The 17,736-nt window shown below is 37.9% G+C and overlaps 1 protein-coding gene and 1 long non-coding RNA gene across 2 annotated transcripts in view; one reads left to right on the top strand and one right to left on the bottom strand.

Moving 5' to 3' along the window:
• Positions 1-17,736, top strand: part of LRRC36 (leucine rich repeat containing 36) — a 54,281-nt gene that overhangs the window by 25,621 nt on the left and 10,924 nt on the right. The window contains exons 6-9 of the mRNA XM_003417122.3: positions 6,570-6,697; positions 8,244-8,295; positions 12,167-12,607; positions 15,315-15,604. Of these exons, the coding sequence (XP_003417170.1) occupies positions 6,570-6,697; positions 8,244-8,295; positions 12,167-12,607; positions 15,315-15,604 (911 nt within the window). The remainder of the gene's footprint in view (positions 1-6,569; positions 6,698-8,243; positions 8,296-12,166; positions 12,608-15,314; positions 15,605-17,736) is intronic.
• On the bottom strand, positions 1,742-16,837 carry LOC135228368 (uncharacterized). Its single transcript, XR_010318877.1, has 3 exons — positions 16,390-16,837; positions 3,792-4,057; positions 1,742-3,702 (listed from the first exon to the last, which is right to left on the bottom strand). It is a non-coding gene; the product is annotated as an uncharacterized LOC135228368 (long non-coding RNA).

Here is a 17,736-nt window from a genome sequence, read left to right as displayed (position 1 = left end):
TTAACCACTTCACCACCAGGGCCTCCACAAATAATCCCTCCTTTCTCCTTCCTCTGTCCCTGAACTAAGGCTATTGCTTCTGATTGGAATGCTTTAATCAAAATCGTTATAACCCAGCTCACAGTCCATCCTTTTAGTGAAACCTATTTTGATTCCCTAACCAAAAGATTTTTCCTTTTTTGCACACCCACGTAATTTATCTTCTGGTACATGTACTCTGGAAATAGAAAATGCAAACATTCCCTGAAGCACTGACAGCATCATTAGGAAAATAAGACAAACATGAAAGAATAAAGTAACACAGTTGTAAGCATTGTATATCTAAATGTCAAATGAATGATGCAGATTAGCGTTCTTCAGACTCAGGACTCTGGGCCCGAGTCCAGGGATACATCTCAGAGGTCCACAGGCAGTGTGAGACTCTTTGATTTTGTGTTTTTGTTTGATGGCAGTTATAAAAACTATTTTAAAAAATGTAAAGACAAAACAGCTCTTTTGCAGTAATAATCTGCTTTGAAAAATCTTTTCATAGACTGAGTATAGCTTCTTTTTAAAATTGTATTTATGTTGTTGTTGTTGAAAATATATGCAGCAAAACATACACCAATTCAACAGTTTCTACATGTACAATTCAGTGACATTGATTACATTCTTCAAGTTCTACAACCATTCTCACCCTTCTTCTCCAAGCTGTTGCTCCCGCATTAACATAAATTCACTGCCCCCTAAGGTTCCTGTCTAATCTTTTGAGTTGCTGTTGTCAATTTGGAAACCCTGGTGGCATAGTGGTTAAGAGTTTGGCTGCTAACCAAGAGGTTGGCAGTTTGAATCCACCAGGTGCTCCCTGGAAACCCTACAGGGCAGTGCTACTCTGTCCTATAGGGTCGTGACAAGTCAGAATCAACTCGACGGCAACAGGGGTGTTGCGGGTTATCAATTTGATCCCATATAGATAGTTCTTTAAAGGGCACAATGTTCAAGGCAGACATTTTTTACTAGTTAAACTATTGCTTCTCAAACTATTGTTTTAAAAAGACTTCAGGGGATATTTTTGGTTTAAGGTTTAAAGATTACCTTAGGGTAGTAGTTTCAGGAATTCATCCAGCCTCCATGGCTCCAGAAGGTTTGGAGTCCATGAGAATTTTAAATTCTGTTCTGCATTTTCCCCCTTTTGATCAAGATTCCTCTATAGAATCCTTGATAAAAATGTTCAATAATGGTAGCCAGGCACCATCCATTTCTTCTGGTCTCAGGGCAAAGGTAGCAGTTGTTCATGGAGGCAATTAGCCACACATTCCATATCCTTCTCCTATCCCTGACTCTCCGTCGTCCTCTCTTGCTCCAGGTGAATAGAGACAAATTGCTGTGCCTTGGGTGGCTTTTAAGACCCCAGGCACTAATCAATGAACAAGGAGGTAGAGCAAAACCACTGAACACATTATTAGGCCAGTTAACTGGGATGTCCCATGAAACCATGACCATAAACCTCCAAACCAAGGAACCAAGTCCCATGATGTTTTTGGTTGTACATAAGCAGCATCAGTGGCTACTCTTTTTTTTTTTTTGTCATTGTTGTAAATATATCTATCACACAAGTTTTGTCAATTCAACTTTTTACAGATATACAACTTACTAACAGCAATTACAATAATCAGCTGTGCAAACCTACCTTAATGCGATTTTCCCATCACTTTTAACACCCCCCCCCCCTTCCTCCTCTTTCCCATCCTTGGTAATGAGTGTGGCTTCTTAAATTGCAGTTTCTCAAGCTGGGATCATATGCTTAGGGCTTATGAGAATATCGAACTTGAGAAACACAGATGTGGATGGTCACATGCTACAGAAGCTCAGAGTATTCTAGGAGCAGATGGGAAATGTTTTCTGGAAGATAGGAAAACATCAGACCTTAAAGGCTGTATGTGGAACACTGGGATGGCCAGAAGAGAGGAGGAGGGCCTTGGCTGGTGGGATTGGCGTGAACAGCTGTGTGAAAGTGGTAATGAACATGGCACGTGGTGGAAAAGTTGAGTGAGTGATGTGGTTTAGGTAGAAGGTTTGTGTAGGGTAGAAGATTAGATTATTGGAGAGCAATACTTACTAAAGATAATTTACATTTATCCTGTAAGCACCTGTATGAAGATAAGTAAAAAAGTATTGCTACAAAATCATAGAAACGTTTATTAAACAAAAACATCAAAATGTGAAGCTAGTGTTTCTCTACATATCCTCCATCTAGGTCTATATACTTCTCAGGGTGGTGTTTCCATCTCTCTAATCCTTCCCCAAAGAATTCTGCACTCTTCAGTTTACACCACGTCAAAACGGCAGTTTCGGCATCTTCAAAGGGACTCAAATCATGCTTGTTTCAAACGTTCTTTGAATTTTGAGAATAAAAAGTCTGAAGGGGCAAGATCAGGCTGTAGGTAGATGGGGTAAGATTTCCCTATGAAATTCTCATAGGACAACCCCTGCTACCCTTCAAAAATGGGCAGGCGCATTGTCGTGATGGAAAAAAAATTCCTCAGCACAACTTTCCTGGCCTTTTTGTCACCAATGCAGTTTTCAATTTTCTTAAAACTTCTTCATAATAAGCCCCCATGATTATCCTGTGTCCTTCGATAAAATCTATCAAGTTTACCCCTTTGGAATCCCAAAAAACAGTCCCATAACCTTCTGTATGGTCTTCCCTCTCTTGGTTCATCTTTGAGGTCTTCCCAACCTTCCTTAAAATGCTTGATCCATCTGAAAAGTGTTGTTTTCTGTGAGGCAGCATTCCCATAAACTTGTTGCAAAGCTTCAATGATTTGGGAAGATGTCCACTTGAGTTTTGTTAAAAATTTGATGTTAGCCCTGACCTCAAAATCATTTTTTTTCATTGCACAAAAAAATATTCTTTTTTCTTAAGGCACCCTAACAAGACTAAGACAAGTGTATTACTGAGAGAACTTATCTGCAGCCACCCACTGATCACAGAGACTTGTTTAAACATGTTTTGTTTGGAGTAAATCTGTGCATGTGTGAACTGGAACCCTAGTTGTAATACTTTTTGACTCGCCCTTGTATATGAAAAAAAACCAAACCTGTTCCTGTCGAGTCAATTGTGACTCATAGAGACCCTATAGGAAAGAGTAGAACTACCCCATAGTGTTTCCAAGGAGCACCTGATGGATTCAAACTGCTGACCTTTTGTTTAGCACCTGTAGCACTTAACCACTGCACCACCAGGGTTTCCCTTGTGTATAGCACATGTATATTTTGTGAGTTGAAAGGGATCCTGATCACCTTTTTAGCCAGTTTCTTTTGCCTTTAGATAGAATCATATCTAAAATTACTGATCTAATGAATATCTTATTTTAAAATGGCAAAGAAAAATTGACCACAATCATCCTCAGTGGCTCATTCCTGTCTCTAGCAGAGGTATCACGGTCTTCTTTATAACAATTGAAATCCATCCCATTTTAACCTGTTGATCCTTGTCTTCTTGTTTAGCCATGATGGTGTTTTAGTTGCGTGAAACTGGACTGGAAATAGTAGATACTTCCCAAACTAGTTACTAATCATTTTTGCAGTTAAAGATGTTTTAGATAGGAAGCTTGATTAAATGTGTGATTTAGAAAGATAGTTCAAGCTAGATTCAGTTACGTGGCAACAGAAACTGGAGACAGGAGTCCAAGTGGCAGATAATGAAGACCTGTCCTGAACCTAGGACAAAGCAAATGAGAAAATACAGATTGATTTACTCCTGGAGGATATGAAAGGAATATCTGGAGAGAAACATTAAGTATTTTTACCTGCAGTGTTTTGTTAGGGAGTCCAAACCTCCAAAGAGTTGAATTTCTAAATGAAAGACACAACAGATATTTGTTGCTGTTGTTGTTAGTTGCCGTCATGGCGACCCCATGTGTTACTGAGTAGAACTTCTCCATAGGGTTTTCTTTGCTGTCATCTTAATGGAAGCAGATCTCCGGGCCTTTCTTCCACAGTACCGCTGGGTAGGTTCATACCACCAACCTTTAGGTTAGCAGTCGAGCACAAACCATTTGTGCTACGTAGGGACCTAACAGATATTTAAGGGGGTGATGCAAGGTTACTAAGGTTATAGACAGTCTGTTTATGATGGGAAAAAACAATTTCTTTTCATGATTATCATATCTGCAGTGATCATCAGATAATATTGCAGAAGTCAGAGATTGAGTTGTTTTCACTGGGATGTTAGTAACTTAGAGGAAATGTCTCAAGGCTTCATTTATTTTGAGGACTAGCGCTAGACAAGTTATTTCTGCTTTTAAATTTTTATCTCAATTTAAATTGCTTCTTTTTTTCTGACTACGATATATAATATGCTTAGTCATAATGGAGGTAGAACAAGACGTCAACTTTTGTTTCTCAAGGGTGATCCTATATTTTGAAGATGACACCAAAAGCAGAAATAACCAAAGAAAAATTAGATACATCGGACTTCATAAAAATTCAAGACTTTTGTACTTCAAAAGACACTATCAAGAAAGTGAAAAGACAACTGACAGAATTAGGAGAAAATATTTGCAAATCATGTATCTGAAACCAAGGAGAAGGTGTGATAGCACTCAGCAAAGAGTCTGAACCTTGGAGGGTTTACTTATACGGAGAGGTAGATTGGAAAAAAAGAACCTCTGAATCTGGAAAAGAACATCAGTTCAGTGGGAGGAAAACCAGAATGGAGGTGCTGTTTTACAGGAAAACAATGAGGAGCCCCAAACCCAAAGTCATTGTTTACTAACATTCTCGTTTTTTATTCATAGTCAGTTACAACCAGCAATTTCTGTTCCATCTTGTGTTTTTAGTGGTGCTACTGTAAAGGGGACAAGAAAACAAGGTTTGAGAGCATATGTCACTTTGAGGAAAGTGGCTCCATCAGGTGTAATGGCACAGGAGCAGCTTGTGTTTAAGTAGGACATTTTAGTCACAGAAAGCAACTCAGAAACATGAGATGTTTTGGAGCCCCAAGTGGACTGAAGGGCTGAATTTTCGGAGGTTGGCTTTATTCGCTCTGAACTCTCATTTGAACTGACTTATAGCAGCTTTCTGTTGCCAAAGCAAGCAGATGAGAACTAGCAGACGAGCACATTGTTTGACTAACGCCCAAGTTTTTAACACTCTATCGTAACTCTTACTTAGTTCTGCTAGAAAAATCCCCCTAAAGAAAAGCAAAATTCTTATTTTCATCCAAGTTACCCTAGAAGACCTCAGATCCCAGAATTCTGTAATTAATAAATATTTACCAAGAACATACAGATGTTACAATCTAACAGAATTACTAACTTGCTGTTCTTCATAACAGTTCCTGGGGTAGCCATAACTAGGATACAGTTTTTGTTTTTATTTTTAAAGTTTTTTTTCTAGTCATATACCAAAATGCTGGGACAACTGAGGATTTAGCATTCTTCTTTATGAAATAGGCCTGATTATTCTTTCTCTTTTTTAATGAAGAAATTGAGGCAGAAAGAGACTGGTTTGAAATGAAGAATCAGTGCAGATTGCTCCTTAGAGCCCTGGAGCTGTATAATCCCAGGAGTGTATTCCCAGCATCTGTAGCAAGAGATTGTTGAATTGGTGTCAAAGTTCATCATTTACTCGCTTAAGAAATGTGCAGGCATGCCAGCCAAAGAGCAAGGATGAGAAGGCAGGAAGGGACAGGAAAACTGGACCAATGGAAATGGGGTACTCAAGGACAAGAAGGGGAGAGTGTTTACACATCGCGGGGTTGCCAACCAATGTCACAATACAATTTGTGTATTAACTGATAAGAATTTGCTTTGCAAACTTTCACCTAAAGCACAATAAAAAAAAATGTGCAAAATATTTGCCTTCCACTTAATTTCTATTGAACACTTGATAATTTATGAAGCCCTTTCATATCCATTATCTTGTTTTAACCTCACCTGAACCCTAAGGTTTTATCATCATTGTTGTCTTAGTTTCCTAGTGCAGCTGTAACACAGATATCACAAGTGGGTGGCTTTAAGAACTGAAATTTATTTTCTCATAGTTCAGGAGGCTGAGTCCAAATTCAGGGTGTGGTTCTAGGAAGAGGTCCTTACTTGTCTATTTCAGCTTCTTGTAGCTGCAATCCTTGGCGTTCCTGGCTAGGTTTGTAAACTCATGTGCCTCTGTCACCAGATAGCATTTGTCTTCCCCCTGTGTCTGCATGCCTATCTCTGTGTCTTAATATGCTCTTTTTATAACTCAGAAGTGATTAGATTTAGAACCAACTTACTCAGGTATGATCTAATTAACATAACAACAAAAACCCTATTTCCAAACAGGATTACTCTCACAAGTATAGGAGTTAGGATTCTAACACATTTTTTGTGGGGAGAGGGACACAATTCAACCCATAAATACTATTTTACAAATCTGAATATAGATTCAGAGAGGTTAACGGATTTGCCCAACTTCACATGGTTTCCAAGTGGGGGCACCAAAACTAGATCTCAATTTTATGACTTCCTTTCTAGTATCTTTCCATAAGACATGCTGCCTTTGAAGGCTGATCAGTGTTTTATTGTATGCCTTTTCTTTTAACACAGACTCAAACAAAGGACTTTTTATTCCCCTCCCCAACCGGGAAATAAAGGATTCCCTAACGAGTACTTCTGTAACCCAGGGCAACAGTATAACAGATCAGAAGTTAGAGGCTTTCCCACTGGGGACACAGGTAATGTATTCGCTTTCCAGATAATCTACTGATTGGTCAGTAATTGATACTAATAATTCAGTGGAGTCTAAATTATTTATGAAGGTCTAGCAGACTTGTTTGACGAAGGCATTTTAGACCCTTTTAGGAAAGGGCAGGACAGGATTAATTTTAATTTCTCCTTTCCCTCCTTCCCATTAACCTATTATCAAGCAAGAAAATATGCATATAACTTTAGCACATTTTATGCCAAGTATTTTGGCCCTCAAACAGGGATGCAACAGGTTTGGACTGGTTTTAAAATTTCTCCTCTGTGCTCAGCATCTCCATCTCTTGTTGCCTTGCTGCCTACATTTTTCTGCTTCTGCCTTTAAATTGCAAATCTTACGTCTCAAGGGTGGCTTCTTTAGTGGAACAGAAAAAAAGGAAGATTGAGGAGTAAAGAAGGCATAGAAATGGTGGGTGGTGGGCAGGTGGAGATCATGCAAGATGGAGAGAATATTAAAAATAACAAGTTTTTAGTGAAAATATTGGTGGGAGAGGGGATGCAACCATTCACCTGTATGAGCACATATGATACAAGGAACAGAATTGAATACTTTATATTCAACTTCTCTCTTTGTCTACTTTTTCTTTGATAAATTAATGATCAGTGAAGTCGCTCAAAAAGTAGTCAAATGAAGGAGAAAGAAAAAAAGTAAATCCACAATTTGGATAATTATCACTGTTACTAGTAAAAAGTTAATAAGAATTTTTTTCAGTTTGAGTATACAATACCTTCATCTTATAAAAAGACAAAAGTGGCATATAGTAGATTTTCTTGTTATTTGGAGATACTATGCAAGTCCCTTAGAAATGATCTCAATTACTATTTTTTATCTTTTATTTAAAGAAAATGCAAAAAAAAATAAAGAAAATAGAGTAAAGGATACTTCAATTTAAAGTTTAAAGTTAGGTAGCACTTCTTAGATCAAAAAGAAAAAGTCTCTGAAATGACTTTTTGAAGTAAGGGGAAAAAGGAAGTTAAATAGCTTGCTATATATATCCTTTCAGTTTAAGAAATAAGGAAATGGATGTCTTTCTCTGCACGATTACAAGATACTGAATATACTAAATAAGATAATTAACAAACAAACAAATGCTGGATTTTCATTTAGCTTCAATCCTTGCCAATTAGACCTCAGCATCACTTTCAACCAATTAAAACTCCCAGTAGCTTCTGTGGTACGTCAGCTTTGTTGTTGTGTGCCGTCAGAAAAACTCCTATGCTGAACTATCTTAAGCAGAGGAAACAGTTTTTCACTGTTTATAGTGTCCTTTACCTTGTAAGGATATTTTGCATTTTTAAAGAGTCAAAAAAAAAATTTTTTTTTTTTTTTAAGGCAACTCTGGAATCCCTGTAGTGTGACTGTATTTTATGGAATTAGATCTGTTTCAAGATCTGTTTCCCTAGTTTGCACGGATGGACTTCTCATTAATAGGGAAATATTCTGAACCCTTGGTCTAATAAGCTCACATCTGAATGCCCATGGCCTCCCTTCTACCTAAACTTTCGAACTTCTTTTAGATGCAGCAAGTGTCAAAAAGGGAGATGTCAAGTGACAGTCACCAGGAAGATGGTAAATATCGTGCTCATTGAGCCTATTTTCTCCACACTAATCAGAGAAATCTGGATGTAATGGGATTTGGGAGGAAATGAAGATGTCTCGTTCTGGGCCCTATTTGCTCAACTCTTTCCAGCTTTCATACCTTGGATGCTTAGTGACCTGTGAAGCTTTTCTGCTTAAAGAGTGGATATTCTGACCCCCTTTGTTTTTGACTTTTTGTATTTACTCATTATCCTGTGTTTCTTTTTCTTATCTTACCTTCTTTTGGATTTTTTTATTAGTCCATTTTCGCCTCTACTGGTTTGGAAGTTATACACTATTCTTGTACTTTTAGCATTACTTTAAAAAAAACAATATGTGTCCTTAATTTAAAATTCACCCATTCCTTAACTCTTAACTCTAAGTAAAAACTTTAGAGCACTTTACTCCATTTAATCTCTCCTGATTTGTATACTATTATTATGAATTTTAATTCTCTCTGTATTTTTTAAAACCCACAAGGTGTTAATTTTATAGTCAGTATCCATGTATTAAGTACTTTGTTTACTCTTAATCTCATTTTTTCATCCAAGACTTTCTTTCTGAGATCATTTTCCTCCTTTAGAATGTTTTTTAGTGTGGATTTACTGGTAGTGAGTTATTTTCATTTTTGTCTGAAAATGCCTTTATTTCATCACCATTCTTAAAGAATATTTTGCTGGATGTAGATTTCTAAGTCGGGAGTTATTTCTTTTAGAATATATTCCACTGTGTCCTGGCTTTTGTGGTTGCTTTTGAGAAGTCAGCTGGAAGTCTGTAACTTCTTTAAGGATTATCTGTTTTTTATTCTCTGGCTGCTTGTAAGATTTTCCAATTTTTGTTGTTGTTATTGCAGTTTTACTATGAGGTGTAGATTTTTTTTTTTATCCTGCTTGGTATCTATCGTGCTTCTTGAATCTGTGAATTATGTCTTCCATTAATTCTGGAAAAATCTTCAAATATTGTTTGTGTTCCAGTCTTTCTCTCTTGTCCTTCTGGGACTCTTGATTAAATAAATGCACGTTAGATTTTTACTCCGTCATCTTTGTCTTATTCCGTCTTTTATATTTTTTATCTTTTTTCTAGTCTGCATTCTGGATAATTTCTTCTGACCTATCTTCCAGTTCACTAATATTCTCTCCAGCTGTATCTAATCTGTTGTTAAGCTTGTCTGTTGAATTCTTTTTTTTTTTCTTTTTAATTGTGCTTTAGGTGAAATTTATAGAGCAAATTAGTTTCTCATTGAACAATTAATACACAAATTGTTTTGTGACATTGATTGCCAACCCTGCAATGTGTCAACACTCTCGCCTTCTTTACCTGGGTTCCCTGTTTCCATTTGTCCAGCTTTCCTGTCCCTTCCTGCCTTCTTGTCTTTGCTTTTGGGTTGGTGTGCCCATTTAGTCTCGTATACATGATTGAACTACAAAGCACATTCCTCACATGCATTATTGTTTGGCCTATAGACCTGTCTAATCTTTGACTGAAGGGTGAACCTCAGGAGTGACTTCAGTACCGAGTTAAAAGGGTGTTTGGGGGCTATACTCTTGGGGTTTTTGTCTATTGAATTTTTAATTTCAATGGTAGAATTTTTTAATTCCGAGAGGTTTTTTTTTTTTCTACTGAGTCACTTTTTTTATTGTGCTTTGGGTGAAAGTTTACAGCTCAAGTTAATTTTTCGTACAAAAATTTATACACATATTATGTGACACTAGTTGCAGTCCCTATAATGTGACAGCACACTTCCCCTTTCTACCCCAAGTTTCCTGTGTCCATCCAACCAGCTCCTGAACTTCCTGCCTTCTCATTCTGCCTGTAGACAGGAGTCACCCATTTGGCCTCATGCATCTGCTTGAGCTAAGAAGCACACTCTTCACGAGTATTATTTTCTGTGTTATAGTCCAGTCTAATCATTGTCTGAAGAATGGATGTTGGGAATGGTTTTAGTTCTGGGTTAACAAAGAGTCTGGGGGCCATGGCTTTGGAGGTTCTTCCAGTCTCAGTCAGATCATTAAGTCTGGTCTTTCTATATGAATTTGAGTTCTGCTCCACACTTTTCTCCCACTCCATCAGGGACTCTCTGTTGTGTTCCCTGTCAGGGTGGTCATTGGTGGTAGCAGGGCATCATCTAGTTCTGGACTCAGGTTGAAGTAGTCTCTGGTTTATGTGGCTCTTTTGTCTCTTGGACTAGTATTTTCCTTGTGTCTTTGAAGTTCTTCACTCTCCTTTGCTCCAAGTGAGTTGGGACCAATTGATGCATCTTAGCTGGCTGCTCAAAAGCTTTTAAAATCCCAGATGCCACTGAGTCACTTCTTATAAACCGAAAATTACCAGCTTGTTTTCCATTTTTTAAAACATAGTAAGCGTAGCTATTTTATAAGCTGTGTCTGATAATTTCAATATCTGATTTTTTTGCGAGTCTGTTGTCTGTTTTTCTTGTGGCTCTCACTCATGTTGTCTTATTTAATTTTGTGTTTTTGTTTGGTTTGGTCATTTGCTGGTCATTATATTCAAAAAATTGCTTGTAGGGATAATTTAAAGCCTTATATGAAGGTATCTTTTCAGAACAGATTTTCATTTGTTTCTACCAGGTGCCTGGAGCACTATCAGTCTAGGATTATCTTAATCCAAGTTCAAGCCTTGAGGTTCCTTGGACCATCCAGATGAGGCAAACCTGGGCTACCAGTCAGTATAAGGGCTGGATTTTTTCTAGTTTACCTTTACTTTGAAGGTTGTATCCCTTTCAAGATATATGGGGCAGGAGAGTCATACTCTTCACCTTGGATGGACCCTGTACTCTGACTTCAGTCCCTGTCAACCTAAGAGGCCTTGGGGGAAAGTGGCTTTGAGTGCTAGATTTGCCTATCTGGGCTCTTCCTGTTTCCTAGATTTTGTCCTGGAAATTCGTCACTATTCCTTAAGCTCTTTCCTCTTCAACAGGAGGAATAGTCTGAATTATCTCATTTGTCATTACTTGAAACAGAATTAACCAATACCATAGATTCTTAGCTTCTTTTTGTTACTTAAAGATATTGTCCTACAACCTTTTCCCCACTGTATATACTGACCCTGGGTAAAACATTGGTATTCCTCTAGGTCCTTGAGAATTAAAAGGTACTTGATTCTATTCTTTTTAAGTTAATGTGACTAACTCAGTTATAGTATTTTTTGTTTCCTAAAGAAGCCCTTCAAGCATGTGAAACTCTGAAAACACCGAAGAGCACAGAGCCTTCTCTTTTGTCTGCTGCTCTACCTGACCCACTTTGAGGCTTTTTGGAGATGACAGATACAGCTATCTGAGAGAAATGCTTTATAGCTGGGACAGTACTTAGGAGAATGATTTTTATAGGTTTTGCATTCCCTGCCGTTTGAATGGGCCAGGATAGTGATTCCCAGTGGGTGAACGGTAGGACCTCTGGTTGGGGGGTGGGGATGGGCGTGGGTTTAGCTTTATTGCAAGGAGCTTGTGAAATCATAGACCTACTAACCTCTGTCTATAGGCTCAACACATAAAGTCCCAACTATTGTCATGTGGGGTGGGTGCATCTATTTCTTAATATGAAAGTGGTATCTGAACAACTCTGACACCACAGTTCTAGGAGAGAGTTCTCAGGGGATAGATTGACATGAAATTTGTCTCTACAATGTTACAGATTCTTTACTGTTTTATAAATGATTTGCATGGCTTTTGTTGTTGTTCCATATGGAAGTCCTTTTACCTTTTTTGCTTCCATTTATCAAATGTAAATCATTTTTTCCCCCAAGAACGTTTTCTGGTAAACAGAGAGTATGTCCAGTGAACAGAAATACTCCAACTGGGCCAAGAATTCTCATCATGTTTTTGTTTCCCCTTGATGGTGGTTAGAATTCAGACGTTACTCGCCTCATCAGTCCAGAGTTCGATCCCCAGAGAAGATGGCTAGAGAAAGCTACCGAGTATCTTTTTTGGACAGTAAGTCATCAGGTTCTTCTCCAGAAAAGGACATGAAACAAAAGCCTGAAACTTATCAGCTTATCCACGATGCCTCATTGGGTAAACGCCTGGATGTGGGGGATTCTAGCCAGATTCAACCCTATCAGTTACCTTCAGATGTTAGTCTGGAAAATTATGATAGTCATTATCCTCCAACTCTTTCCCTGCATGAAAGTCTTGGTAAAAGGCCTCAGAGAAGCAAGAGCTACCGAGAATATAGCATAAAGCCTTCAAATGACATGAAGGCCACTGCATCCCATTCCTGTGGAGACTTGCTGACTTCTCTGTCTAATCCTGACTCCAACACCGGAAGGCTCTTGAAACTTAGTTCAGGTAAGAGCTTCCTGTTAATTTACAAATATTTTCATAGGTGTGAAGATAGAAGGTATAAATGGAAATTTTGGAATTAGTATTTCTTGAACTACATTAGCATTTCTTAATTGTATTTCAGGGTCACCAGTAGTCCATGGAACCTCCAGAAATCTGCAGGGGGCATGAGTATAACATGATAGAAAAAATTTATAGAAATGTGAGCTTCATAACTACATACTATTTTAGTTAAGTAGCATTCTGGGGCGTATTTCCAGCAGCATCTAGTCCTCTCCGGTCATAGTCACTTCTATTTTGAGTTACTTTCAGAAGAGGCTAATTGCGGGAAAAGTGCTGGAGACCTCTCTTCAGTTATTTGTTAATTCATTCAACAAATTCCCTGAACATGTACCATGTGCCAGACACTCTTCTTGCCCTGCAGATATAGTAGCAAACAAAATGAAAGTCCCTACTTTCATGGAGTTTACATTCTAGTAGGATAGGTCAGATAAAAAATAAGTTAACTTATAAATATATGTCAGGGTATGATAAGTGCTGTGAAGAAAAATAAGGGTATAGAGAATAATAAGGTAATATTTTAGATGAGAGTGGTCAGGGAAAGCTTCTCTGATGAGGCACTATAAAAGTAGAGCACTGAATGAAGTGAGAGTACAAGCCATGTAGATAACTGGAGGAAGAGTTTTGTAGAAAGTGAAAATAATAAGTGCAAAATTCCTGAGATTGGAACATGCTTGTTATATTGAAGGACTAATGAGGCCAGTGTGGCTGCAGCAGAGTGAGCAAGGTGAAGTGTATAGGTAAAGTCAGAGAGGTAGCCAGACTTTTATTCTAGGTGAGAATGGAAGCCATTGGAGGGTTTGTAGCAGAGGAGTAACATGATCTGACTTAAAAATTACTCTGGTTGCTGGGTTGAGAATAGACTGTGGGGAGCAAGGATAAAAATAAGAAAACACTTTAAGAGTTTAGAATCCGGATGAAAGAGAACAGTGGAGGTGGTGAGAAGTCGTCAGATTCTGAATGTTTGGAAGTAGTACTCCATGATTTGCTGATGGATTGAAGGTGAAGTGTGAGAGAAAGAAGGTTTTGAGTCTGAACAACTGGAAGATGGGATTGTCATTTACTAAAATAGGGAAGACTGGGGAGGAGGAGCAGGTTTTAGGGTAGATATCAAGAGTTTGGTTTTAAACATCTTAAGTCTGAGAAACCTGTTAAAATTTCCCAGAGATGCTAGAGTTTGGTATTTGGATATATTAGGCTGGAGTTCAGGGGAGAAGTTGATACTGGGAAATAAAAATTTGGGAATTACAAGCATTAAGACTATGGAACTGGATGGGCTCTCACCTAGGGAGTGAATATAGATAGAAAAAAGATTTGAGGACTGATCCTGGCCCTCCAACCATTAGACATTGGGTAGATGAAGAGAAATCAGCATGGAGACCAAGAAAGAAACAGCCATCTAGGTAGGAGAAGAAAAAGTCAAGAGAAAATGGTATCCTGGAAGCCAAGTAAACAATGTTTTACAAGAAGGAGGGACTGATCAATACTATATGAGATGCTTATGATAGAGCAGGAATGAGCTTGAGACCAAGCAATGATTATGATATTTGGCAACACAGAAGATATTAGTGAGTAGCTGCAGGGGAAGCACAGGAATAAAAGCTTTACTGAGGTGAGTTCAAGAGAAAATTAGAAGAGAGGCAATAGACCTAATGAGTATATATATATAAAAAAAAATACAACCCCTTTTATGGAGTTTTGCAGTAAAGAGGATCAGAGAAATGAAACTGTACCTGGAGTAGCGGATGGGGTCGAGGAGATCCTGTTGAAAATGTTCTAGTAGAGGGAAAACTGATGATGCAGGAGAGAGAAGGGACAATTATAAGAAAAAATCTTTCAATAGTCAAGAGGAGGTGAAATCTAGCCCACCAGTGGAGAGGTTGGCCTTAGAAGCACAGACAGTTCATCTATTCATCCTTCATCTAGGAGGAAGGTAGAGAATTTATGGGTACAAATACAGGTGAGCCAGTAGGTTTAGTAGCGGGATGTTATAGACATTCTCTTTGATTGTGTCTCTTTTCTCAGTGAAATAAAAGAAGTTAGCAACTGAGAGTGAGGAGGGTGGAGAAGGTATTGGAAGTTAGAGGAGAAAAGATATGTGAAATAGTCATTTCAGAGAATAGAATAATAAAGTCACTAGAGTAATATATTAGGAGAGCTGGACAGTACTAAGCTCCCAGTTAAGATAGTGGTCATGAACTTAAAGTGAGAATGGTCAAATAGACATTATGTTGTTCTCCAGCCACTTTCCACTACTCTGGCGTAGGCTTGGAGTAAATGGACATTTGGATTTAACCAGAGTTGGAGTTTCGTCAGGTGTAGGTAGAGAGAAAGGGTCCAGGAAGTTGAGGGCATATGCTAAATCCGCTGCCATCGAGTCAATTCTGACTCATAGCGACCCTATAGGACAGAGTAGAACTGCCCCATAGGGCTTCCAAAGAGTGCCTGGTGGATTCAAACTGTCGATCTTTTGGTTAGCAGCCATAGCATTTAACTGCTATGCCACCAGGGTTTCCGAGGGTGTATGCTAAAAAAAAAAAAAAAATGCTAGGGAGTAATTATTATGACTCTTAGACTCCGGGCTAGGTAAGGATGGAAGTGAGACTGGAGGTAGTTGAAGGCAGGTTGATCTCCCAGCCTGTTTCCTCCACAGATCTGTACTCGACAGCCCATTTCAACAGTGACCCTGCTCTGCTGGTCAATGTAGAGCAGCAATTACCCACCAGCCTCAGTGACTTAACACCAGCACATGGTTCTTTCTCAAACAACCGTGTCCTGGGAAACTCTCTTCGGACACTGATGTTGCCTTCTGGGACTTCAGAAGACAGAGAGATTTTGACCAAGAGGTCATTAAGCCCATCAAAGAGAGGATTCAAACGGAAGGACAATATCCTTGCCACCCTGAACCCAAAGCATGGTTTCAGAGAGGCTACAGGCAGCGAGGCAAGTGTTGGCTTATTTGTGCTTGTGCACGAAACTCATCAGGTCCAAGACCAGAATGGGGTTCTGCTGGGTGTGGCAGTAGCTCTGAGCAAAAGCGCTAGAAATTCAAAGGGGTTTTCACAGGCCAGTGGTTACTACTGCCCGGCCAAAGCCTGTGGCTCTTCTGCCCTGAGGAAAGTCATTCCCCCTCTGTTGCTATTTCCTCACTTCTGTCACAAGAACTGTCCCTGATCTACTTCCGGAGTGTAAACATGGTGGGGAAGTACTTTGATAATAAGAAGCGCCAGATAAGTGTTCACTGAAGGGAAGGAATGCAGAAGGAGGCACAGAGGCCTCAGGGTTGGCCGAAGATTGATCTCTGTAGCTTTAATGCTTATATTATCATGTTTACACATTTGTTTCTGTCACAAATGACTAACTTGTTTGTAATTTTTTGACAAAAGCAATGCTATTCTGTCTAGAAATTCGTTAGTGGCAAATAGAAGATGAATTAGATTATCCAAGGGGCTTTTAACAGAAAGTGGTTCAGAGAATAAATACAAAATTGAGAATCATTGCCACATCTACAGTATAATTCATTTTATAAAATTGTAGTGCGATAGTATTGTACAATAAAACCTCATAATTATTCAGCTATTACTAATTAACAATTTTTGTTAATTAAAAATGGCCTACTTTATCTTATTGAATCAAAAATATTACAAGTAATGGGTCCAATAACTAAATTATAAATGTTATAGGGCATTTATGTTGATGAAACATTAGTATTGGTGTAAAATACTTACTTTTACCCCGCCTTTGGGTACATTCCTCCGTGGAGAATATTTTCCACTCCCCTCTCTTGTCTGTTTAAATGTTATTCTCCAGGTCCTGCTTCCATCATAAAATTTTCTTTTCTTTAGTTAGAGAAACCACAGCTGTCAAGGCCCTCTCTTCCCTTGGACTTCCCATGATCCTTTGTCATGTGAATCATTTGTCATTTGATCATTTACTGCCCTATAAGGAAGCAAGGAATTTGGCCAAAAGCAGCTATTTCCAGTTATTTATTTTTCAGTTATTGGAAATCTTTTGGGGGGATGGGTTTATAGTTTTTGTTTTTTCTATATATATTTTTTGTTCAGCTTTCAGAATTTTAGAGGTGTGGCAGAGATTGGGAGTAGTTATAATTTTTGTGTACCAAAGGGGGCAGTCTTGTAATACTTTGTAATACTTACTTTTTGGTCTCTTTCTCCCTCTCCCCTCGTTTTAAGCCACAGATGCTTAGTTTACCAGACAAGAACACTTTATGTGTTCATGTATTTAGGGTGAAAGTACGGCAACACTTTGGATATTTGGGATACTATATTCATAAGTCATGTTCTTGGAAATTTTTTCACGTCTATTTCATGTCCTGTTGTTAAAATAGCAATTAAAATCTCAAATCACTAAAAATGTTCTTTTCTGGATTGCCTTTAAAACTCCCATTTCTTTTTTTTCCTATTAGACATATTTTTCTCTATATTGAAAGCTTTAAAAGAGCTGCTTGAATATAAATATGAAAGAAATATATTGTTCAATTTCTAGAAAGGTATAAGTCAGAAAATTGCTAAAAAGAAAAAAGAGCGTTTTAAAAGTTGAAAAAAAATAACTGCTTCACAGTCAGATGTGACATTTGCTAATTAGTTATCTATAGTCTTGTTACACTGAAAGAACCAAAGATTGAGAAATAATTTGGTTGTTCTTTATATCAGTTTTCTTGAAGTCCATGATACTCCACAGGAAATACAGATAGATAGATCTCTACAGTAAAACTCACAATTGTTTTTTATTCATTCAGACGTGAATATATATGATTCTTACTGAATAAAAGTGTCTTTAGTACTGCATCCAATAATAACATTTAAAATGTTATAGGACATTTATGTTTATTACAAGTTAATATATTAAATGTATGTTTATTGTGTAATTTTTTATTAAATTACCCCCTATTTTTATTTTATGACATATAATACTTTTTAAAAAATGTTCTGCAGTTTAACCTTTCCGTATTATGTGATATAATATATTGAATCACAGATGTAGGTGCCAAACAACATTCTTTTGGTTTTCTTCTGAAAATCCCTACAGAAAATTATGATAGAAGATACTGTAAA

The sequence above is a fragment of the Loxodonta africana genome, chromosome 21, assembly GCF_030014295.1.
Source record: "Loxodonta africana isolate mLoxAfr1 chromosome 21, mLoxAfr1.hap2, whole genome shotgun sequence".
Lineage (NCBI taxonomy): Eukaryota > Metazoa > Chordata > Mammalia > Proboscidea > Elephantidae > Loxodonta > Loxodonta africana.
This window is presented reverse-complemented; position numbering and strand designations above follow the sequence as displayed.